At 38.4% G+C, this 26,131-nt stretch overlaps 1 protein-coding gene across 8 annotated transcripts in view; it reads right to left on the bottom strand.

Moving 5' to 3' along the window:
• ADAM22 (ADAM metallopeptidase domain 22) overlaps window positions 1-26,131 on the bottom strand; it is a 139,991-nt gene that overhangs the window by 104,443 nt on the left and 9,417 nt on the right. For 7 of the 8 annotated variants that reach the window (XM_049798187.1, XM_049798185.1, XM_049798186.1 and 4 more), the window contains exon 3: window positions 18,033-18,109. In XM_049798187.1, coding sequence (XP_049654144.1) covers window positions 18,033-18,109 — 77 coding nt within the window. Of the gene's footprint in view, window positions 1-10,387; window positions 10,513-18,032; window positions 18,114-26,131 lie in introns of those variants that run through there. The other variant, XM_049798188.1, reaches the window with a different exon arrangement.

Here is a 26,131-nt window from a genome sequence, read left to right on the forward strand (position 1 = left end):
TGCCGTTAAAAAAATCCCAATAACCCTGAAGACATTAAATTTGTACTAAGGGAGAAAACTACCTTTATAAAAAGGGGACTGGACAGGACTGCTCAATCTTGCATTAAAGAGGGCTTCTAAGGGTCCTTACCAGAAAAACAAACTCTATTTGGAAACCCTTGTTAACTGACTAATTGTCCTGAGACAATCCTTAATATCTCATTGATGATTACACCAAGTGTCGATGAAAGTACAAACTGTGGCATTCACGCACACCACTAAAACTAACCCTGGTATTATATTAAAATAATCTCATTACCCATTCATTATACAAATAGGGAATATGACCATTTATTTCCAAATTACGGAACAGGGTCACAGTTTGAATAGTAAAAATTATTTCAACGCATATCTGAAGTGTCTGTAAGGAAAAGCAAAGTAGTTAAAAACAGCAATTCATAAACAGGAGTTTATCTGTTTACACCTTCTAATTTAATGCAACTTTTCTTAGTCACTATACCAGAAAATCCTTGCTGTTCTTCAGGCTCACACTGGCAACAGCTTAATCCCTCAACAGCTGCCACAGGTTACTGAAACATTTCTCTATCTCAGTTTAGCATTTACCCGGTATCAACTCTCACACAATAATAGACACCTAAGGAAACAAGGCAGCTAGCAGACCTGTTTTAAAAATGTCTACTTAGGCTCATTTGCAGAAGAAACCTCTAATCAGGTTTTTTGCAACCCAGGACAAAGTGCCTAAATGCTGGTTTTCTTGAAAGCTTTTGATTTGCTATACATACTACACAACCATCATGCCTGAAAGGCAAATTATGCAGCCAACTATCTGGGCCCCCAGCTGGGATGGCAAATTTGGTCCAAGCCCTACATCAGGTACTGGGAATTCTTCCCATTAAATGGGGAAACTTGTAGAAATATGGAAACGTTTCTTACTCCAGCTTCAGTTTACTGACAGCAGCGTTCCCAGTTTACCAACAAGCAGGTAATCCTGCTTTACCCATTTACAACAGCATAAAATTATTAGTAGTATCTGTTAGGAAATATCTAATGCAGCTTCAGCCTTTTAGCTTCTCCAGGTAGTTCCTCTGTATATTGATTATTCCCTCCTCTGACCTAGTCTTTGACTGGCAATTTAAATTCCTTTGTCTCATGGCTCCTTTGTAGCAAATTGGAAGATTTTGGTTGCCATATGGTCTAAGAGAAGGGAAAAGGATTCTTGATTTCTGATATGCTCCTCTGCCGGCTCTGCCGCTGACAGCTAAGAGGTGCCTCACCCATCTTGGTATTCTGCCTCTTCCTTTAAGTAACAACACTAATCCACAGCTGAGGTTGTTGGCTACATTCAGAAACCCCAGGGAAAACGTGACTACACAGTTAACAATGCATAAAAACACAGCTTAAAAAATATACAAAACACTTATACTATCCCAGTAAGCATATCTATAGAAGTTTCTATAGATGGCTGGTGTTTAAGATCATTCTTCTCCGGTTAGGGTGTTAATTGTCCACTCTCCCTTAAAAACCCTAAACGCTCTGGTTAGGTGGCAGCTGATCTCAGGGTCTGGGATCTCAATGGTGCTCAAACATTGGCCTCTTATTCCCATATAGTATTTAGCTCCTTCTGTTTGGCTTTGCCGAGGACAACTGAAAGAGAGTTGTTAACAATGCTGGTAACTGCTGTACTTTAAAAACAGGGGAGATGCACATTCCTGGAATATAGCATGCAGCAAAAAGGATTTTAGATCCGAGGCCAAGTTCTTTTTTTAGGATGTTTGCCTGCAGCTTCTGCTGAAGTCAACCAGAGCTACTAATGTTCACCCAAGAGCAAAATTTGACATATAACATTTATTTTATGCTATACACAAGTCTAAATAGGGAAAATATGAAATGCGTAACTGAAAACTAGCTATTAAGTTTGGATAAAGCAGAACCGAAAGGCAGCAGTTGTCCAAGTGCAGGAGCACTTTAGTTTGCCATAGCCCAGGTGCAATTCCAAGAGCATCTTGTCCTTTTTCTGCTGGGGTGACACAGCTGACACAACACAAAAGAGTATTAATACATCTTTAAGCTATCTGAATTCACAAGCAGATTTCTACCTAGATATATTGAAGGACTAGTGGGCCAACAGTATGGAGAATAACTCATGACTTGCTCATTCCCCAGCCATTCCCCCAAGTCCCACACTGTCAATTAGGTAGCGCCATGGTGGTCTTCCTTCTCCTGGTATGAGTAGGAAGGAACTCATGTTATCAGCAACATGGGGAAAATGGATTATGTCCACAGTGATTTACAGTGACCTGCAAATAATTCTGAAAACAGTTTAAAGCTCCTTGCAGTATAGCAAAAAATACTGAAAATGTCCACTTTTTTTTTTTCTTGAAGGTCAGCTTGAATACTTTTCTTACCACTGTCATAGTAAAGTGTCAGCATGTTGTCTGCATGTTGCGGCTTTAATTTCTCCATGACAGAAAGAGGTGCAGAGAGAATAAAAAAAGAAAAAAAAATATCTCGGTCATATTGTCCTAAACTAAGGTAGTTAAAGCCAAACCCTTTCTTATGACAGGCTTTGCATGGACTAAGCAGTAACTCCCTTAGTTTTCTCATGCTCATTTCCTGAGAAATGTGAGCTGCTCTCAGGAATTATCTGCATGATTATCAAGGTACAAGAACTGAAACCAAAATAAAAGCAGAGTATTTGCTTCCAAAAAAAGCAACCACCCTTTAGAATTTATCTGCAAAAGAAATAAAGATCTCACTCCTCTGAAGTGCCAAAGTGCCTCTTGTTCAATCTGCTCATTTGTGGTGGAGGGTGGGACAGAAATGGAAAGCAGAAAATTTGAAAGAATCCTTCTAGGAGGTAGGTGTTCAAGTACATCTCCCACATGAGAAGCCAAGTCCAGAATTTGCATTACCTACATTGCTTTATTGTCTGCACACTCAGACAACGTCTAGACAATTCTATTGTAAATAACAATCTTTCTGTGCTGCTATTAGAAACAGGAGCCACGCAAGAATTACTTAAAGTCTTAAATGCAGACCTACCTATAAAGAGAGAGGGAGGGCAGAAATACTCCTCTGTGCGTATGTCTGTGTGTGTGTATACACATAGGTTTATTACAAAAAAAGCATGGAGGAAGTTACTAAAGTTAGTAATACAATTCATTGTGCTATTTGTGAAGAACTGTCAAATAACACACATTTCTTTGGACCCTCTGACAGCCTCTACCTATTCCAACCGTATTATACAATTAGCTAATAGTGGAACTGTACTGGTCTAATCCATTGGCATTACAGGATGGACCAAGATGAAGACTATCACAATTCAAAGATAAATATATATTAATAGACTACCTAAATTTTGCCCTATTTTTTTTTTCTTTGATTGAAGATCATTTTCTGTACAAAGTCCAAAAAGTCTATAGAAGCAGCGAGTGCTTGGTATCCCTCAAATTTAACTTGCACTGCAGCTTAAGGAGACATTCAGTGAAGTTTTCTCCCTTGTTTCAATGAACATTTACATGAGATTTTAAGGATGGAGGAAAAGAAATAAAACTTTTCAAACAGTTAATGACAAGCTCTTGTTACAATGACGAGTCCATCCAGGAATAAAAGCCTGAGTAAGCTTACAAAGATAAAAAGTTATGTTTAAAAAGTTAACAGGTCACTCAGGAAGAAATGCAACAGTGCCTCAGTGAAATCTGGTGTTACAGTACATGACGTACCACAGCATTCAGCCCCACATAGGCACAGGGATCTTTATGCACTGGGTTATCGGAAACTTTATTCTTAAAGATAAGACTTCTATGCTATATGCGAGTATGTACCTGCACGGGAACTAGGATTTCTTGAAAAAAGTTCTGAAAATACAAATTAATTTTAAACTGTAAATCCCAGAAAGATATAGCAATTCCAAAGACTAAATAAAGTTATACTTCTTCACTTTCTTCCCCACTATTCCCACCATTGTTACAGGCAATATCTCAATTCTCAACATAAATGATACCAAAGCCACAGGCTGCCAGTACAAAGGAGGTTGCCAGGACACTAGTTTTGTGCTGCTGTGCACTTCACAACTCTCTGAGGCCTAATCCACCCCGCTCTAGCCCAACTTTATATCTGCTTCTGCACGGAGGAGAGGTTCGGTGGTGGGGACAACCCTACCTGCTTCTGCAGGAGAAAGGCATGGTTATGGGCCATGCTCTCCTTTTCTTCCGAGCAATCCCTTCTCACCCCAGCAAAGACCAAAAGCAAAGTATTTGTAGGTCACTGGGCAAGAGAAAAAAATTGTTGAAGTGTTTCAATACACCTCATGCAGGGAAGAAGAGGAATACGCCTCAGCACTGAGTTGTATTCAGTATGCAGGAAAATACTTCAGCCCCTCAAGAAGATCAGACAAGTTGGAAGATCACAAAAAGTGCCTAAGCACTGAGATAATGCAGCCTCAAACCCAAAAGATATACATTTAGTAGTAAAGCAAGTTTATTATCTCACCACATTTTTGTTGGCATCAATACTGCAAAATGATACCACCTCTCCCTACCTCAGCTTCATCTGTTTCTTTTCAGACATCTACCACCAACCCTCTACTGTACTCTGTCCTTGAAATCTGATAAAAGTAGCTTTATCTGTCAAGCTCTTGGGGGTAAACCACACAGGGCCTTAATGTGAAATGTTCAATCATTTGTTAAAAGCATAATCATAAAGACAGGCTCATCTTTTGCCCTTCAGGTAAACCCACAGGTCACATTTCAGTTTTTATACTGGTGAAACAACTGACTGGGAATGTGTGGGATAAGTGAAGCAGGAATTATTAGTGACAAGTAGCAAATGACCATGTGAAATACAACACTCAGTATCTGAAGGTCTACATTCAAACGTGGTTAAGACCTTACCAGGCTAACTTAAATCAAACTTTGATGGGAAGGGCAGAAATGGCATCAGCCAGAAAATTTGTATGCATGGGCCTACAGTGCTTCATTTCTGCTGTCCAGACGGAGCAGGACTGGAATGAAGGTGAACTCAACTGACCTTCACAGCTCTAAACCCATAAAAACACATGCATCCAAGAATCTGGTCATCAAGGGAATGGCAGAAATTCATTAGTATCAGCTCCTCGTCTTTCAGATTCCCAGCTGCAAAATTATCCCAGTCATACCACCAAATATGGAAAATAAACACATTCAATAAGAAGTGATGAATTACATCTTTTGAGTTCCCACAGTCTATGTAAGGAGACAGGCAAAGGGAAGAGCAAAACATGAGTACAGTGTAGCTGCCTAATTCAAGTGGCAACACATCACATATTTGCAGGCCATCAGAACATTATTATATCTGTTCCTTATTGTAAAATTTCTAGCACACCAGAAATCCATTAGCAGTGATGTTCTGGCAAACCACCAAAGAGAAATATATCCTCTTATACCAAAAAAGAAATGAAGATCAAAGAATCATTATGGATAAGTACAGGCTAAAGATCAGCAAGCTCACCCAGAAAATACATTGTAATGTAAGATTTAACAATTCTTCCAAAAAGAGAAAGACAAAAGAAACCCTCTAACTTTGTACCAAAGCAAAGGCTGTGCGAATAAATGAAAAGCTCCAGCCACCATTTTTCATTAACACTGGAAATGTATTAATATTAATCTCTTTAGCTAGACTTGGCAGCTTCTTTACAGTATCATATTCAGCTTGATCTTGCTGTTCCTCTGCAGCTTCACATTTCATGATTTCCACTTACTGATGAGCAACTTACCAGAGTGAAGTACAATAAACCAAATTTATTCCTTGGCTAATTTCTAGTAAGTTTCCTCTGTAATCAAATTGGCCACTTGACACAGGCAGAAATGCATTGATAATCGGACACCTTTGGACGGATTCCTGTCTCTAAAGTCATTGGGAGAATTCCTTTGCTTCTTACAATTAAGTAAAAACAGAGGTGACACTAAAACACATGGCAACATAACAAAAGGTTTTTGTCTCTTCAGTGATATTTAGAAATAGCTGTCCCTTTAGGAAGTGGAGATACTTCTGAATTTTCTTACTTCTTTGCTCTCAAAACATGTGTAACTCCCTTATAGAAAGATCACATCAAGCTCGTTTTTTCTCCTTTTCTCTCAGCATAACTTCATTGACTACTACCAAAATTTGACAGAACAAAGGGAAAGTGTGATTCATTAGAAGAGCAACAATAAGCAGAGAGACAATTATAATGTTACTGTCCCCACCAAGGCTGTCTCTGTGAAAGGAAGTTTGAATGGCTGCCACAACGAGTACCACATTTACAGTGAGAAAAGGCACAGTTTTACTTAACTGCTATGTAGAGGGAAAATCTTTAAGATGTGTTTTTTTGGCTGGCTGGCTCAGGCAGAACCAAAGGATACCAAAAATGCACAATCTTCAAAGAGACAGGGTGATTTTTTTTTTCTTTTAAAATGATGTATTAAGTAATCTCTACAATGTTTTAGAGTTTCAGAACTGTCACTATGGTATATGTGATAACACGCAACAAGGGGCTTAAAATCTGTCATGTCCTTTGGACATTAATGCTTTCATTTTGTTCTTCTGAGGCAAATCTCACATCTTTGATATTTAGGCTTTCTATATTCAATATATCATCAAGAGGTGTTTTACTTTAGGGGATGAGTACATCCTGTACATTTGTAACTTTTCCTGTACATTTACACCCTCCCCAATAGATTCTTCAGCAAGAACAAGGAGATCTGATATGAGGTAAACAACAGTGGATAAAAATAAATTTGGCTATTTAAAAGCTGGATTTTAAGTGGTTTTATTTCTTTGGAGAAAGAAGGGAAGAACGATCAAGAGCAAAAAATTTGTATTTTTTTTTTCAGTTGACCTTTTACATCTCAAAAAAGGGCAGAAGCCCAATTTAGAAGAAATATCTCTTTGTAGGTCATCTTTAATAAAAGTACAAGATGATTCTTCTCCTTCATCTCACTGTGTATCACACCAAATGACAGCACTTTATTTCCTTTGGGATGGTAGAAATAAAGTAAATGGAACAGAATGAGGACAGATGATAAATACTCTCTAACACTGTATTGTCATTTATTTTTTTTAAAGAAATAGAACTATTATCATACAGTGAGTCCTTCAGTGAACTGATAAAGGGATCTTTTCTGGCCTACATGAATTTATTTGTATTTTATGGTCATACAAGCAGATTCCATACTCCTTCATTAAAACACTTGAAAAGAAACAGAAAAGGGATTAAAAAAACAGTTCTTTTCAATAACATACCATAGAACAGCCACATGCCTCAGTGTTTCTGTTAGCATTACCTGATGGTTCATTTCATTAAACAACTTCTTAATATATTGCTGCAAAGTAGATTGTTCCATACTTCCATAAAACACAGATTTTAATGCTCTATTTGATAAGCACTATAAATAAGGTATCTTTCATTGCTTCATCCATCTACTACTATTTCATAATGCAGCGTGGACAACAAAGAACTAAAACTAAATAGGAAACAATTAGGTATTTGAAGAATTTTAGAAACGTACTGAGTTCTGTTCAAGTCAGAGGATTTTTTAAAAGGAAAAGTTGATTATCATATAATTGAAAACACCAGGGAATTAGATGGGCCATTACAGAAGCATCACAGTAACAATGAATCACAGACTGTAAAGTCCAAAGCCCTGACAAGTATCAAATGAGTCCAGCTGTTTGAATCGAGAGAGATTAGGTTATAGCCAAGCCAACCCTGATCTACAGTATGTCAACAGAATAAGAGTATCTTTGGGTTATATGCAAGAAGTTAAAGGTTTACCAGTAAGATACTTGTCTATCAAAAATAACTTTTAACATGCCTGTCTACAATTTAGAAGCATCCTCTGTGGAGGATACCCTCTGACAAAAGGCAACAAGCCTGACTCAGCCCAGGGTGCCACGGGGTGCTGTGGTACCAGTGTGACGGGACACAAACCCCAGTGGGTGAGCAGCGCATCTGGCTTGCTTGGCCACAGCACCCCTGACAAAAGGGAAACTGGGCAACGGGCAGGATCAGTAGTACTCCTACCACATTTGCATTTGCTAATTGGTGCTCCAGGATTTGAAAAACTGATTTTCGTGCATGTTTTGGGAAGTCTCCCCATATGGACGGGTCTTTACGCTGGGTGCGCTTCTCATGCCAAGACAGCGGGGAAGAGAATCAGAGCAACATGCGCAAAGCCATTCAAACGAAAGTACAGAATTTGGTTCGTTTTCTTCAAGGAAACAAACTTTCTGCATTAAGATGACACAACTGTCTGCAAATGAGGTTTTACCCACTAGCAGGTCCTAACCAAATGAAAACAATTACATTAAAGACTACACACCATACAGAAAGTCTGTCGAAAGAAGCTTGTTTCCAGCCACTGAGTGAGCAAATGTGAGCACATCTGTCTTGAATCTTACTAGCAATACACATTAAAAAATGCTATATAAATCTCACATAACCACAGAAACAAACAGCTGTAGAATTCATAGGTAGCACCTTGTATCTGTAATAGAGACTGCAAAGAAAGCAAATGAGTCCATTGCTTTGATACAACAGAGTTTGTGTGCACAAGTCAAGCACTGTTATTTGCCAGGTAAGTTGTTCCATATGTTAACAACATATTGTTTTAATACTGCCTGTTGATTCAGTCTCTGGACTAAAAACACATTTCTTAAGTAGAACCACTATCTTGAGTAGAAGAGGGCTGAATAACCTATTCCTCATGTAATGATCTTGTGGAATTAAAGACCGTGAGTTTGTATGCTGATGGTTATTCAGCCATCCGTTAGGTCCTCCAATTCCCCCCGGAAAGCCTAATAATGTCTACTATTTTCATTCACCATATATTCATTCCTAGCTCCATGCATCACTTGACTCCTTGTCTAGAAAAGGGGATTCCAATTCATTTCACTGCTTAGCTGAGGAAAGTATTTGAGCCCCAAGCTAAAAGGCCCACAGCACTTCCTCTGTTTCTGTAAGTGCTATTTTGAATGCACATATACAGAACGTCATGATGCCAAAGGAATTCTCAAGGAGAAAGTAAAAAACAGGGTAGAGCAGCTGGACAACACAGGGAGAGGCACATGAAGGAAACTCTATCAGCAGGCAGGCTGCTGACTCACGGAGGAGGTGCCCCATCAGTGACAGCATAGAAAATACCTGCTATTCACATTCTAGTTCATGCATTTTCCTGTTTGCTACCCTCTTCATATGTCTTACTCTTACTAGTATTTATATGTAACAATTCGTAGGACAGTAGTAGTGTTGTAGCCGCAGTGGTCTGAGAATTTAAGTGACAGAAAAGTAAGAAAAGATAATCATTTCTATTAGGCCAACTTGTATAGCTGTTGCTTGCTTCTGAAAATACAAATTCTATTCTAGCTGTTAAACCATAACCAAGTATAGAAGTAGTTGGAAAGGTCAATGGTTTGGTTTATATTATTTACAGAAGTGGCATTAATGTATATACAATCCAAACATTCAAGTAAAGACTCTGGTGCCCAAACTATTGTTAGCATATGAGGATATAATTCCATTTCAACTGTAAATCCAGAAATTACACTTTGCATATCATAGTCACTTTGCAAAGGCTAAATCAAAAATACAATTAATTTTTCTTTTAAAATCTTTCATAATGGCTAGAGGTCATTTGATTGTTAAAGTTACTGCCACTTGGAGATACTCAGCACTCAGAAGATAAATTCAGAGGCACTGAAACATGTTAAGCAATTTGATTCTTTCCCTAGTTTAAACCATTTTACTTTAAAGAAGAGGCTAAATATAGCACATGATTGATCTGTACATATGAGGTATCTCTGTATATATGCGTATAAGATACATAGCTCCTAAGTGATCTGGTAATCTAAGGAATATCATCAAGAAAGAAAAACATTATAGTAATAGAATGATAATATCTCTCCAGAATAATTAATCATTTTCTTCCTACACACACACACTCACAAATACACAGTAATATATTTTTGTATAATTATTTTTGTGTCAAAAAAAATTCAGACCCTGGAAAGGCAATTTACTCAGTGATAATCCCATATGTTTTAATTACTCTACTATAAAACAACAAATATTGCTTCCAATGAATGCAATTACCTAAAAGCAGTAAAATATTCTTTATCACGTCCATTGAGAGGAAAACGAAGGACTGACCTTTTCAGAAACTGTTTTTAATGGCCTAGGAAAGTATCTTATGACAGGACGCACAGATTTTGTATACACACATAAATGTTTTCAAGTGCTATTTTACTTAGAAGTCACAAACCATTGAGCTTTAAGTGATGTTTCAGAAACATCAGGGTAACTCTCTTGCATGTGATTAGAACTACGTTACAGTGACACACTTGGTAATAATAGGTGAATGAAACAAATTACCTTTTTTGTTCTCATTTTAACCAGAATGCCAATTAAGCACTTGCAAGCGACTTTCCGTATCGCCATCCAACTGAAGTCAGTTGCAAACATGTGTTGATTTCAACAGCCTTTACCAAGAGCTGGTACTAAATCAACAAAACAAAAAAAAAATCTATTGACAGTAATAGACGAATAATCATAACACAAATTTGTTAACCTAAAACTACATTATAATATTAAAAAATAAAAAGTAACAGAGTTATCAAAAGCAATTTAGCCTTTCCAAAAGAAGTCTTAAGCATAATGGAACATTATATAAAACAAATTAAAGGAAGGTATTAAACTTACTGATAATCAACATAGGTTTATGGAAATTTTTTCTTGTCAGAGTAACCTGATATTTTTCTCGTACAGGATTGCAAATTCAATAATAGGAATAGTGATGATATAGTAAGATCAAAGAACACAGTTCATATTTAATGAACAGTCAATTCTAAGCTTGGAATAAGCAAGTTTTTAAAAAATAAAAGAAAAAAAAGAAAGAAAAAAGAAAATCTTAGGACCTACATAAAGAGGTGCATCAGTTAGAAATGGGAAAGTTGTGCTACCTTTATAAGTGACACTGCCAAAATGCAGTACTGAGTCTACAATTCAGCAAGGATACTGACAAACTGGTGAGGTTGGTGAAAAGGCACAGAAATTATTAAAGGACTTAAAAGGTGCCATTTTATCAAAGATCCAGGAGCTCAGCCTAATTAACATAACAAAAAGAAGGCTGATAATGCTATACATACCAAGGTGGGAGGAAAACTCAATCCTACAGGGCTTTTTCAGTCTAAAACTAATGTTCAAACTTCTATCATTGAGGGTAATTATTCAAACAATTTATATTTTGATAAATTCTTCATTCCCATACTTCTTCAACACAAAACTGACACACACCCCCCAAAAAAAAAAAACCAAACAAACAAAAAGAAACAACACAAAAGGCAGGAACCCTTAATGTTGATGCTACACAGGTCTAACTGCAAAATCCCAGGCATTCTCCCTAGCCTCAGGATTTGTTTAGGGATACACTAGTAAAACCTTGATTTTTCATCTCACCTTTGTCTTTTAGCCCAGGCAGAATTAGTTGGAAGAAATTTCTGCAGAACTGACATTTTTAATTACATATTAAAAAAAAAATAATATAAGCCGTTCAAAAACAGTTTGTGCAAAATATGTTTTAGCAAAGCATGCTAACACAAACAGAGGTGCAGAATAAATGCCTTCCAGAGAACAAGATCAACCTCTGAAATTAAGCAACAATATCAGGGAGAAAGTTTTTCTTAACTCTGGTTTGCAATGATGACCACACCAATTTTTTCTGTCAGAGACTGAGAGGCGGGGGGAGAATGACTTTGCAAAATAGAGTTGTGAAAGAACAATCCTGTTGGGTCAGCTGGCGTTCTGATCACAGAGCACATGATAAACATCACTTAACAAATAATTCAAAAATAGGGCAGAACATGATTCAGTAATGCATTCAGAACACCTGAACCCAGTCTATATCGTGCTACCTGTAAATTGGTACTAAGTATTACAATTTTCAGAGCACTCTCATATGGTGAAAAAAAAAAAGGCATTATTTTAAGTAAGAATCAATTACCAAAATGTGATCGTACCCAAGTGGGTCTCCTCAGCCTGCACGCACAGGGCATGAATAAGAAAGTGAACAGAGCTTGAATTCCCTCGATCCCAATAAATTCCAGCTGCTAGTGAGAACAATTGGGATTGTGTGAACCCAAGTCATTCATTAAAATAACTAATAAGGGACTGAGTTGGACTTTAAGGAGACCCAAAACAGCTTAAAGGAAGAGCTGCTCCTCCTCAGGTTTGATCTGACCATCAATTACCACATGCAGTTACCCAAACAGTTACCAGGAGTCATCACAACAGTAACAGAGATCATAAAGCACGGAGTACTTTTAGAGCAGAAAAGGCAGACGGGTCTTCTCACACCCGGCAGCACAACCCAGCAGGTCATGTCACGTCACATCACGCAGAGCCCCTCAACCACACACCCGAACTGCGGGTGACCAGAAGGAGCATGAGACTCATGGTTGGCAATGCAGGAGAAAGACTACCAGAAATTATAATAGTCAGTAACGGTATAACTGCATTTTTTAAACCACATCAGGAAGCTAATGCTTTTGAATTCCACACAGCCAAATGTTTACGATTTAGAGCAAGTTTAGGAATATGTTTTTCATTTACAGCTTACATGACACATTGATATTAGTGTTGGAGACCATTTGCCAAGAGAAATTACAGGCAAGGTTTCAGCAGTTTGTCTCATGAAAAAGCTGGCACTTGTCTGTCAAGCTGCCTTTTATTTTGCTTCTGTTTTCAGGATTTTTTGATGAAGTTTACAATCTGAGTCTGTAAGGTTTGCGAAACTCTAGTTAAAAGACATTCCTAATAAACATTCCCCACAAGGCATGAGGAATGTCTGTATCCTTCTCAGCATAAGCTGCGAAAACTATTCAGTGGCAAGGCAAATTAATTAATTCCTGGAGTGCCAGGAACCTTCCAGTATCACTAACCAGAAATAATTTAAATTAAGACTGAAATATACTAAAATACCTACCCATATTTTCTGAAGAAGCTTCTTTGGTTTTGCCAAAGGGGTTTTTTACCTTTTGATAAATGAAAAGTGCATTTATTTTCCACATAGATATTAGAGTAATAGCATAGTTTATAAAACTTGCCTCATTTGAAATCTTTCAGCCTTCTGAATGTCATTGATTGTCATGACCATCAATTTATACCCAGTGTCGGTACTCCTCCGGCATACAGTCAGGCACTTGATGGGAACAGAAGATGTGTGAGCTTCCTAAAGGGGTAGGGTTTCTGAGCACATCTTGCCCAGCCTACTACTACTTTATAGATTATTTTCCACTAATACATGGACCAAAGGAATCAAATTTGTGTTGCAAGATGAAAAAGCAGGTGGCAACCATGCTCCATCCTAGCAACTGAGTGTCACCAGGAAGGACAGAGCAGTCCTGAAGTGCTGAATATAAACTTGAAATCCTCATGAGCCTTCAGAGTACTTCCCTGTCACCACGAACATGAGGATCTCAGGCTATCGATGTGTTCACTCACAGAAAAAAAGCCATGATCGGAGAGGGCTGTTCTTGTTACAGCATGAGGAGCCAGGGCGCACACAGGTGGCCAGATGCCCCACGGAGCTTTCTGAAGGCCGAGAGTCTCCTCAGCAGGGCACCTGGTGTCCACACTGCACCTCAGAAGTGACCACAATTCACATGCAGGCTCAAGACGCCCTCTGCCCATCTCCATGACAGGAGATACCAGAGCCCTCGTATGAAGGATGATGCTGCAGCTAGCAAGGGCCTTGATCATCCTTCTTGCCCGTCGTGGCTACCACAAAGGGAACCTGGGGTGGTCACCCCATGCCAGGGCCTGTCCACACTCCAGACAAGCACAGATACTGTAGTTTTTCTGATTATCCAACTTCCAGCACACTCTTTCCCAATCCAACTCCGTGATCACAGCTTGCTTTGGGCCATTATGCTGTGAGGTCTCGCTGCTGCTTCACATGCAGATAGATGAACATGCTCTGGCCCAGGTCCCCTCAGAGAGATCCGCGTGGTCCACAGGACCAAAAGGGCCTCAAAGATGCTTTCGGAAACATGTCCCGCTTCCCGGTGAGCTCTGCTGTTTAATCACATAATTACAACCCAAGATGAGAGACCAAAAGGGGACTCAAAGATGCTTTCGGAAACATGTCCTGCTTCCCGGTGAGCTCTGCTGTTTAATCACATAATTACAACCCAAGATGAGAGTGTAAATGGTCACGTAGCTACATTTAAGAAGAAATATTCTGCATGAAAAAAGAAATAAGTCATTTGCTGAGCCATCACAGCATTAAAAACTTCAAGGCGGAGGAATTAAAAAACAAATAAATAAGCACACTTAATTGCTATGCAACTCCTGCACCATTCTGGGTCGGTGGCCAGAGCTGGACGCAGGCTGAAGGCGGGAAGGCTGCGAGCAGCGCCCGCCTGCGCGGCCCAGCGGTCAGGCCCCAGCTGAAGGCAGCATTAATGAAGACGGCCACAGAAAACAGCTCCATTAGATACAGTTCTGAACGCATAAGGATACCACGGCAATGGATTCATAAACACACCGACGCAACTAATGTGTCCCTAACCTTTGCCTAAGGGATTGAACCTTTTAAGAATACAGCTGATTCGATCTGAAAGCTCCTTTGTAAACACTTCAGACAGTTGAACAGGCAAAAAAAAGTTTAAAAAGAAACACTGTTATCTCAAAAAAAGCTCATTGTAGAGATGCTATGGCAACCCAGGGAAAAAAGGAAGAGAGAAAGAATGATGATGTATGTGGAGAAAATACCACCATCACTGCAAAAAAGGAAACTACATTGTTGTAATTATACCAGCTTTTAACATCATTTTTTTATTAGCATTCAAGGTAATGTTGCAGTGTATCTCACATACACATTTAATGTGAACAAACATGCATTCAAAACTGGTCGAGATCCAAAATGAGCAAGAAGAAAGCACGCAGATTTCAATGCTAAATTAAACTGCCACACTGTAGTGTCAGTCGGAAAAAATTTTTTTCCTTTCTCTCACTTGCATCTAGGCCTGGCAGAACAGTCCCCTCCTGGGCCTCAGTTTTCCTGATGTCTGAAATGTCAGTGTAAGCTCTGCTTTTTGATTTCCCTGGCCTGCTCCTGTATCTTCCCAGCTTGTTTCAATGCAGAGATCAGCCTTTGGTGAGAGGCCACTGTTGTGAGAGGTGGCAGAGGAAGGGACTAGGAAAGGAAGGTTGCTTCAGCTAACGCCCAGATTCAATAGTAGCGTCTCGTTTGGTGAAGTGAAGAGATAAAACACAGGGTATCAGGCAATGGGGGACGAGAGACAAGTAGGAGACCATAAATATTTCTGCCAGCCTCAACTGTCAAAGTGTACATAAAGTTGTCAAGAAAAAGATTGCAAGAAAAACAAGAAATTTGTGTGGCACCTATGACGATGGCAGAGGGGACAATTATTCCTGATGGAAAAAGAAGAGAAAGAAATGTACGACTCTTTGGAGAACTGAGTAAGAACAAAGATGGAAAAATACACAAACACAACAGACTACAAAATACAAAAGGGTACGTAACAGGGGAATGTATAACAAAGCACAGACAAATGCAGTGGAGGAAACAGAGAAACTGACTCTTGGATAAAAAGATTAATTTGAAGAGAATAGAGAAAATAATGTCCACAAAAAGAGCAGCAAAAGAAGAAAATCTATTTGCAGACAGACATTAGGGGTCAGGGGCATTTTTTTTTTTTTTTCTTAAAGCTCTCTGTTTGCTACTATCATTTTAATTTTGAACTTTTTTTCTCCATAAATTGGGGAACCATACAGAAGAACGAACACTGCCGCTGTGACTGACCACCACTTACGTTGTAACTAGAGATGACGCTGAGATACCTTCAGATGTACAAGACATGCACACCAGCCTTTAAACAACAGGGAGACTGCAAGAAAGGAAACTGACAAAGCCAGGGAGAGTCTCTCCTTCCTGATAACCTATGTATTTTAAATTACTTCCCCCCCCCCTCTGTTCCCCATACCTCCTTTAACATTCCTCAAATGTGTATTACACATAAGAGCTAATTTTACCACAGGGGCCTGCTTCAGCATGCTTTTGATATTAGCAGAGGTTCAGTTATAAGTACTAAGCTGATATTTTTTCCAGAGGAAAACTAAAATCTTGAACCTTGCTCCTTAAAAGAATTCAACTACTTTTCAACTATGAAGCTACTGTGGGCTAAATAGTGCTTTTCTCTCAGGACCCTTAGAAAATACATACATAATATAGTAGGGAGAGTAAGAATTGCAAGAGAAGAAAAATATATACAGCCTTCTGAATGAAACAATTTGTTCACAGGAATAATAATTAAAAATACATTTTAAATATCACTCTGCTATACTTGGCCCTCTTTTTATTTGATAATCTGCAAATGCTATTTCAGATGTAGTTTAAATGTTGATTTAAATATTATGACAGAAGCCAAACATCTTAATTTCCTTGCAGCCTTCTTGTTTTCATTAGGACTTTTTCACATTATAAAAAGCATAGCTCCTCAAGAAAAGTTCATATTTAAGTTGGATTCTGGCACTCTTAAGAACAATAAGGATACATTTTGACAGTCTTCTACAAATACGGGTCTAATATCATCAAAGACAATAAAAGAATGACACAGAAGTAGGATCCAGCTCAAAACAAATCAAATTTTAAACTTACACATTTGTCTGTGTGTTTATGTGCATATATACATGTGCGTAAACGAAAAATCCACCTACAGAGAACTGTGGCAGCTCATAAAATCTCATCCTTAACTTGCTTTTTCATATACCATTAGTAAAAGTGTTTGCTTTTACTAAGATGACCTGAAATTCGTACTGTAAGGACAATCCTGACCTTTCAGAAACTAACTGTGACCACACCATTAATCTACCACCAAAAGTAAAAACACGTTTGTGCACCCTACCCTCGTATAAATAGGTATACTAAACTGCTATTTCCAACAAACATTTGAATGTTGAGGATTTGGTGCTGGTTCAGCAGAAAATTCTTCCTCTAGAATTCTTTAAAATGCATCTGTTATAAAATCATACTTCTAAACCAGCCTCTTTCCCTCTTCTTCCAGCAGCACAGTGTCTCTGCCGCCTGTAACCAGCAAGGACTCACATGTGTTTTTTAAGTCATGCCAGTGCACATAAAGAAGTTGCCACTGTTTAAAATGTGTTTACAAGTGAAAAAAACTTAAATTTGAGTGGCTCCCACTGCAGCCCAAACGGTTCATCTTTATAGCAGAAAAACTTGGAGTGATTGAGCACAAACTCTTACGCCGAGCCATGCAACATTGTGTTCAATTATTAGGAGCTGAATTACTTAACAAAGCATTTCTATTTACTATATTATTTATTCTCTTTTCACTTCAGAACAGTAAAGCAAAGCAACTATTTTAAAACAGCTGTGCTAAGAGGCTACTTCAAAAACTCATTACTGAAAGCCACATAGCAGATTTCACTTTAAGTTTACTATTGTTCAATCTCTCCTCGTAGACTGAAGTTCACAGCGTGCTACTGCCTTGTAATGCTTCTCTGTTCCCAAAAGACCGTAAACGCATCCGGAGAAACTTCATTCCCAACTATCCATCTCATTCTTTTTTGAGGATTAGCTGTCGTGCAATTGCTGTATCTCCAGTACTTTACACTTGGTTATTAAAATGCTAACAGCTACCAGTTTTCAGCAAATCCATCTTTTAATATCCAGGGAGGCTCTGTGTGAGTATAGTAATTTGCCTTTATGGTAAACTGAAAGATGGCAAATTAAATTATAACACTAAAACGTTAGTTACGCTGCATTAGCTACCAAGTAGTAACAACAGAATATCAAAACCTACAATGGTACTTGAGAAAATAACATAAGACCTTAAAATACACTGCTACAGATGAACTCAATACCTAGAAATAACATATGTGCTATAATACCACCTCTAAAGCCTCCATTGGAAAATGACATTTCGCTGGCACCAGGTCTTGAACAAACATAGAGTAAGATACACTCATTACTTACTGGTTTAGCGTCACATCTAGGATGAAAGACGATCCAAAAGCATCAACCTGGAAGCTGGCTCGAGCAATGTGGGTAGACTGCAATATTGAAAAGACTGGAATTAGTATTCAGCCACAACAAAACATATCATACAGGTTTGCGAATGCAGAAATTAATTATATTTACTAACTAACAATATGCCATTAACCAAATAAAATTGCATTGAAATGGACAAAGCAGTCTATGATAACAAACAAAAAATCTGTTTTCTGAACGTACAAGGCTTATTCAAGAATTGCCAACAACACAGCCTGTGACTGGGAGTAGCCCCCCATCTTAACCCATCCACACCGGAGGAAACTACTCTTTGAATCTCCATCCGGGGCAAAACCCAGAGCAAAGGAAAGTGGAAGACTTCCCCTGGCTAGCGTGTTACTTGTTCCTTAACCTGGCTCTGCACACAGACCGGTGGAGAATAGCCGAGATGTTACTGGTTTGGTCAGTCTGGGATACACTCGCAAATCTCACCGAGATTACCTGAAAGAAACTGTTCATTTGGACACTCATATAAGCCCATATAGTGAGACGATAGCAATGGGCTAAAATCTGATTAGTTGCATTTTCTACAAAGCTCTAATCCACTACCCTGTAAGCCATCTCCTCCAAAAGGCTCCCAAAACTCAAAACCCCTGAGCAGTCACTAAAACCAAAGAAAAAAAAGAGTGCTAGAGAAAACATCTCTTTCTTTCTTTCTCTGTTTGCCATATATTTTCCCTGAATTAATTGCTTTCATTCAGTCCTATAGAGGACAAACATGGGAATACTTTGTAACTCATGATCTGCCAGAAATAGAGTATTTATTCCAGTACTAGTGGAAGAAAATACTCAACTATCCAATGGAAACGCAACAGTTGTTTCTAGACCTGAAAACTCCCAAGAAACGAACAGCCATGTTATTTAACTAATTAATAAGAAAAGCTACTTTCAGACGTTTTGGAGCAGTCCCAACTTCATTCTTATTTTCTTTCCATTGAAATCTGCACATTAAGATTTGAAGCATGTAGACAGAGGAATCCAAAAAGGAACACTGAAGAACCACTTACAACTCTAAACTACACTTCTCTAAATACAATACAGGATAGTACAACTGTAACAAATGATTTATTGAAAACTCTGGGAAACACAGGACAGGATGGGATAATGTGAATCATCAAGTTCACTCTCTCTAAAACTACTGGCAGGCTTTCAATAGGCATTAAATCCCGAATAGTTGAGAATACCAGTTTCCCTGGAAAAGAACAGCAACAAAGAAACGGGAAGTCGAAGGAATCATGACATTTTTGTTTACTACATTTTTTAGTTGCCCTACAGCAGAATTTTCTTTTATGTCTCCGTATATATGCATGAGTACTAATAAATAAAAAAGACAACAACCATGAATACATATTTACAAACAGTTGATTCCTTTAAAAAAAAACAAAAGACAGCTTATCTTACTGGAAGATGCTCAGGTTGAGTGCCCTCTACAAAAATGCCTAGCTGTGCCACTGCAGTGAACACGCATGCAAAATTGCATGATGAGAAATTCCACATATTTACATTACAGTTTAGAAGGATGCAGTATTAACTTGAAAGATTCTTAGAAGGCCCCTCAGTAGATACAATACACAGAGTCAGGTATCATTTCAGCTATCCCCATTACACCTAACCCGCTTTGTAACACAGACCACAAGTCTTCACTAAGCAGTTCTTGTAATTTCTGGATGATATAAGAGCATCTCTTTTGAACAAATGTATAATCTTCGACCAACTAACTGAATATAACATAGTTAACCTTATCTGGGTAAATAATTTCAGTGATTCACCACCACCAATATTAAAAGCCTACTTTCTATCCAAAAAAGCCTAAAGAAAAAAAAGCAGCTAGTCCCAAATGATCCATGACAGCCAGCTGTTATCTGCAGTGATGGACACCTACAGCATGTACACACACCCACAGCACATAAGGCCACGCACATGTAGGACCATCATTTAGCTGTTTCTGGCCTGCACCCACTAGTGTAACAAAAAATACAGCAAAACCAACCATCAACAAATTATCAGGTTAGCATTGCCGTTTGTTTTCCAACTCTCAGGCAGCAGATTTTGCTTTGAATGATTTTAAAATTCCATCTTCTCTTGCTAGATGTGAAATTTTAGCCTGCTGCTCATGAACAGGATGTGACAGGCCAAAAAACAAGTACCAAAAAAGGTACAAGGGGCCAAAGCTAGTTTAGTCATTCCCTTGTTCCACTCAGCACAATTGCTAACCTTAACTAACCTTCAACAACCACTTTCTGATCAAAGGAGTAATGGCAGCCCAGTTGTTCACTTTTCATCGTTACATTACTAAACGCAAAGAACATTCTACAGCACTTTATTATTTCTGTTTGTTAACAACACAGCTACATATGCCATCATTTAGATCTCTGTACACAGTACAACCAAGTCTTCTGTATGACCATATGGTAGTACCAAAAGAGAATTCGTCAGTAAGGAAGAATATAAAAAGCCTAACTTAAATTTCTAAAGGTACATATACTAAATGTAGCATTTGTCATTAAAATGTATTCACCTCATTCACTCTAAGAGCAAAAACGACTAGAGTTTTTTGGTTTGGTGTGGTTTTTAACTGCTAGGTATTTTGCATCATATTGATTTGGTCTGGGGAATTTCCTCCCTTGAACATGACTCTAAGATAAACAATTACAAGGCTAATATATTTCTGAGGTGACCCTGGACTACAGTTATTCCCTGACAGAAGCTGTTAATGTGGATTTAAGGGAGAATATCCCTATTAATAAATTAAGATTAAAAACACTAGTCAGATGTAACCACCCCCAAGACAACTGGTGGAATCCCAGGAAGCTTACCATTACATTTGAGCTGAAGGGCAATCAAGCGTATCTCAAGCCTATCTCAAACCTACTGAGATACCAAGATGCACATTTTGGATAGCCAAACTCAGCCCCTTCCAGAAATTGCAGCCCTTCCTTCAACCCTGATATGTGGTTGTAAAACACTGCATACCGTGGGCTGCTGCCGAAAATTAACAGTTCTGCCCCATCCTGGCCACGTGTTCCCACCTGCTCTCCCTTGTCGACTGGTGTGACTACCCAGAAAGTCAGATCAGCATCAGAAAATTCATCGTAACTTGGGAGTGGATCCATCTTCTGTCAGACAAATAAGCTGATCCAAATAAACTATATAGTCACATCACGAACAGATGCAATGGAAAGAAGCTGGAGGGGACATGCAAGAGAGAATGAAGAGGAAGGCAGATTCCCCCTTTCAATGACAGCTAACAGATCTCATTCAGTGTAACAAAAAACTGCACCTTAAGAGTGCCAGCCAGTACATTTTTTAGGATAACAATTCTTCTGAATATCTGGTTAAAACCCACAAAATAAAGAAACAGATTTTTAAAAGTCTTGACTCTACATTATTTTTAAGCACATGTACCTGTCTGCTCAGGGAATAGGTAAAATGGCCAGCTGCAAAGGAAGCTTACGCTCATAGACCTAAGTCAATAAAAGAACCCAAAGAAAGGAAATAAGTACTTTTATTCTATCTATACCACCTCATTCAAGCAGAAGTAACAAGACACACCTGCAAAGTCCCCTCTAAACCACTGAAGCAAGACAATCAATTATGTCATTCAGTTAAACCAAGGAACTTTCTCAGAAAATGTGAGGCTTTTTCAACAACCATAGGCATGACGTGTTGATGGCTGACAACTGAGTCATAAAAGGGGAGTTCTTGGAGACCAGGGGAAATGCACTCAATGCGGAACATGAACCAGAGCCAGGAAAGAAGAACCTAACAACTTAATGGAAAAGCACAGTGCCATGCCTCCAATGTTATCAAAAGTTCTGAAATTTTAATGTCATGCAACTGAAGAAGGAAAATATCGATAACAACTCTGAAATTAGCTGCAGTACTTTCAGATGCAATTTCTAGTGGCACTTGAAGTGTATGACCCTGTAAGCCCCTGTATAGAAAACACTAAGCATCCCATGCATCTAATGCAACTACGCAAGAGCTAACTTTTGTCAAATATTGCAAAGTTCAAGCATCTCGGCAATTGTCTGAAAGGAATCAAAAGTAAATGTAGTGGAAAGGATTATTTCAAATCACTAACCACAAAGATATTTTATCTAAAACAAGTATTAAAAGCTTGAATCCTAGAAAAACAAAAGTGGTACGCAAACCTTTCTGCCAAACCAAGAAGGATGCGATTCCAATTATTTTAAATCACCTGCTCCATGCCTCAGGGATGACTGCAGTAACAGAGGAGATGGGCAATCAGTACCAAGTACGACTGTTTATTATTACAAAGAAACACAACAGAATAATCATGACTTCTGATACAGTCCCTTCAGTAGCCCTGCCAGGGATCAGCTTTCTCCAGAAACTGGCCTTTAAGAATGAGCATCTGCAAAGGGAATACGCATACATAAACTGCAACAAGCATATATCATCGCAGATCAAAGGTGAGCCTCATTGCACTTTACTGTAGTAACCTTCAATATGTTTGGAAGATTTTTATTTCAAATAGGTCAAATATTTTAACCACCAATGAAACATTTACAAGCTATGCACTTTCTTTAATAATCAAACTAATAAGAATTCTGAAAGGAAATATTTTAGATATTTTCCTCACATTGTATAGAATTAGTTGGGTGTTGAAAGCAGCATAATAACATGATGACTATTCTTTTTCCTCATTAAAATAAGGAAAAAGAGAATTAAAAATACATTGTGATATAATGTACAATTCCTCATAATACATGTTTCTTACTATCCTTCATAAAGCACTTAGATGTTTTTTAGTAAGTTTTGCTGAAAGAGATAATAACAATTGCTATCAAAAGAGATAAATGTATTTTTTTTTTTAAATTGACAAGAGAATCCTATTTATATGCTTGCGCCTTGATGTAAAGAATTTTGTATTTACTACTATTTATAGCATTGTGGTTTCTAATTAAAAGATTCTGATCAAATTTGTAGACTCAAAAGAAAAGCATCAAGAGAGGAAATAATATGGAATGTTATAGCAAGAGAGGACTTAAAAGCTATGCTTCAGAACTTGTAAGACAAAGGTTTTACAGCAGACATTCTGGGATTCAGTCACATTTACAAAATAATAGATTCCTTAGATATTAATTTAATTTCCCCCCCTCTTCTATTTAATAGGAGAATAGAAACCTCAGCTTGTTAACAATCCTTTAAGTCTGTACGAAATGAATGTTTCTTAACTTCAGTAAGGACAAAGATTAAGTCCATGGAAAATCAAAATAAATACATTAATGAAATTAAATGAAAAATATACTAAACGTTTTATGTAGATTTACCTAAAAAGAACTTTAGCTGTGCTTTTGAAGATAATCGTTACACTTAAATTTATGCTACAGTAGAGGAATACAGTGCTAATTAGCACATGTACACATTATAAAAGGACAATTTTCAGCCTCAGCTGTGTTGTAATAAATCCGGAGTTATGCAGTATATTGTTGCTGTATGTAAAATAAGAAATTTGTTCAAAACCTTACTTTTCTACTTGTACTGGGAAGAAAAAAAAAAATAAAAACTTTGCTCAGAGACAAAATTGAGAAATAAGCCTAGGTCTAATAAAAATAAATATCTCCAAGCCAAATAATCTTTTTTAAAAAATAGACAACAAAATAGAAATGCAATGTGATTTCCTCAGGCCCTCTCTATTGCCATTTGCAAATATCTAATTTTAATCAAAAGTTCAGAGTCACTGAACTGGATTCACATATCACAGCATAGTAAAGAACTGCAAAATCTCTTTTTTACCTTCCCTAGCATTCTCAAAATATTTATAGGCACTCATTTACTATATTAATCATCACAATTTGTCATTCTTCATGCAAGCTCTCTCTTTTTAGCCATTGCATAAATCTAAATATCTATGGGGCTGGGGGGGGGTGTGGGGGGGCGGAGAGGGAGTTATTTAACGAAAAAACTGCAGAATAGAATCATGGTTTGATGAAAAGGCTTTTACAGCTGCCTTTTGGGGATATGCTTAGTAAATAAGTCATTTATTTTGAGGAAAAGCTAGAAATAAGAAAAGACTTTCAGAAGTCCGTGTTCATTTTTGAATCCTGGATCACATATCTGTTCTCCATGCCAAATGAGGGTGGGGCAGGGGGAGAGTTAAACAGGACCAGCCAGAATGCAGCACCATGGCCCAGTTCACTTTGGTGGGGTTTCACCAGCTCTCAGCAGATGAAGATCATGACAAAGTCGTAAACATGACCTAAAATAGCTTTTCTCTGCATAAACATCATAGTATCAATGAAATCAGAGTCAGAAGCAAGGACTACTTGTACCTCTAAAATGCCAGTAATTATTCTTCTCAATAGTAAAAAGAAAAAAAAAAAACTTCTATTATTTATTTGTGGGTTTGAACTCAGAGGCTGTTTGAACTTACTCAATAGGGTAAAGTAAGAGAGGTCCCCAGAAATACAGATTGGGGGGGAGGGGGGGAAGCAGCACTAGGAAAAAGCAGTCCTGAGCACAAACCGATGCAATGTATTACGCAGGTGTCGCTACTGCAGATCCAACGCCTGGGTAGCAGCAGGGATCCTCTTGAGGTCCTGCAGAGGTGTGATGCTGAGCTGTGATGGACCTGGCTATATCTGCTCACACATCTCACCCTAGACCTCCTCCCAGCACTCCAAAACCGTGAGCACCTTTGAACAGTTACAACAAACTAAGAAAAAATCATTCTCATTTTCCCCTGAAAACTTATCCTCCTGATCTCCTTCCTTGCCTCCACCTTTCACAAAAATTCATCCAAGGTTATACAATGGAGCAATGAAGACAGGAAAACTATCAGGCTGTCACTGCTAGCAAATCTAGCGTGAACTACCATTTGATCTCACAGATCTAGAAGGACAAATTTAAGTAACTGAATGGACAAGATGCTGCTTCCCAAGAGGCAATCTAACACTTGTTTCCAGCACCAGAAAAAAACCTGTGGTACCGGTTCTTATACTCGCTATGCTTTTAGGTATAGAGGATGACATTAATTTGACTTTAAGACAATTTTAGTTATAACTTTTGATTTCCTATGAGACTAATTACTGTAACTTCTGTTGTTGTGCAAGTCTTCACATCCCAGCAAAAGGAAGAACTGCAAGAACTTTTGGGAAGCTATAGTCCTTTTTTCTTTTTCTTTTTTTTTTTTTTCCTTTTTCTGAAAGGGAAGCGGCAAAGATTTCATGTATAAAAGGTCACATTTAACTAATGTGCAAGAGATCTTAAATAGATCACTACTGGGGCAAAAACAGAAAAACTGGTGACTGCTCAACCTCATGTTTTTAAAATGCATTTGACAAGGTTCTTCATCAAAGACTAGTGGCTAGGAAAAGTGTGATCAAATAGGTTATTATAAGGGTGATTAATAAAGTCTGGGTTATAAACAGGAAACAAAGTCAAGTCACGAATGAAAACTTGTAAAGATCAGAATGTTTTCCTGCCATAATTCATACAAAAACTTTGATGACCATAGAAGATCACACTTCTAAAACCAAGACAGGGAGCAGAGCTAACAGAGACTCACCCTGCGACACAGGGACACCGCCGTTTCCATTGCCCCCCACGGCGACTGTCGGTTTCAGAGGGTCAGACAGAACATGAAGAGCAATGCTAGATGCAACAGCGGTAGAGCAATGTGTTCCATCTATCTCACTAGAGCAATGTGTTCCATCTATCTCACTAGATACTACAGGACTTGACTGTGCAACCACTCAGTGAACCTACTTCCTTGTGAAGAAGCATGAGGTCAGAGGGAAAGGGCTCAAACAAGGAAAACCTCTCTTCCGTGAAATACCCCCTCTCCCAAGGACGCCTGGCAGTTTCGACTGGGCAGAACCCAAACGAGCTGCTACTCGTGCACAGCTGCACGACCGACGCACAATGCATCTGCAGGAGGAGAGAACACAGAACAAGGGCAGCAACGCCACGGCAGCACTTGAGGATGAACCCATCTGGATCCCCGTGTCATTCAGCTGTAGAAAGGACTATTGTCTCAAGGACACCATTTAGGCAAG

This window comes from Accipiter gentilis, chromosome 4 (genome assembly GCF_929443795.1).
Source record: "Accipiter gentilis chromosome 4, bAccGen1.1, whole genome shotgun sequence".
Taxonomy (NCBI): domain Eukaryota; kingdom Metazoa; phylum Chordata; class Aves; order Accipitriformes; family Accipitridae; genus Astur; species Astur gentilis.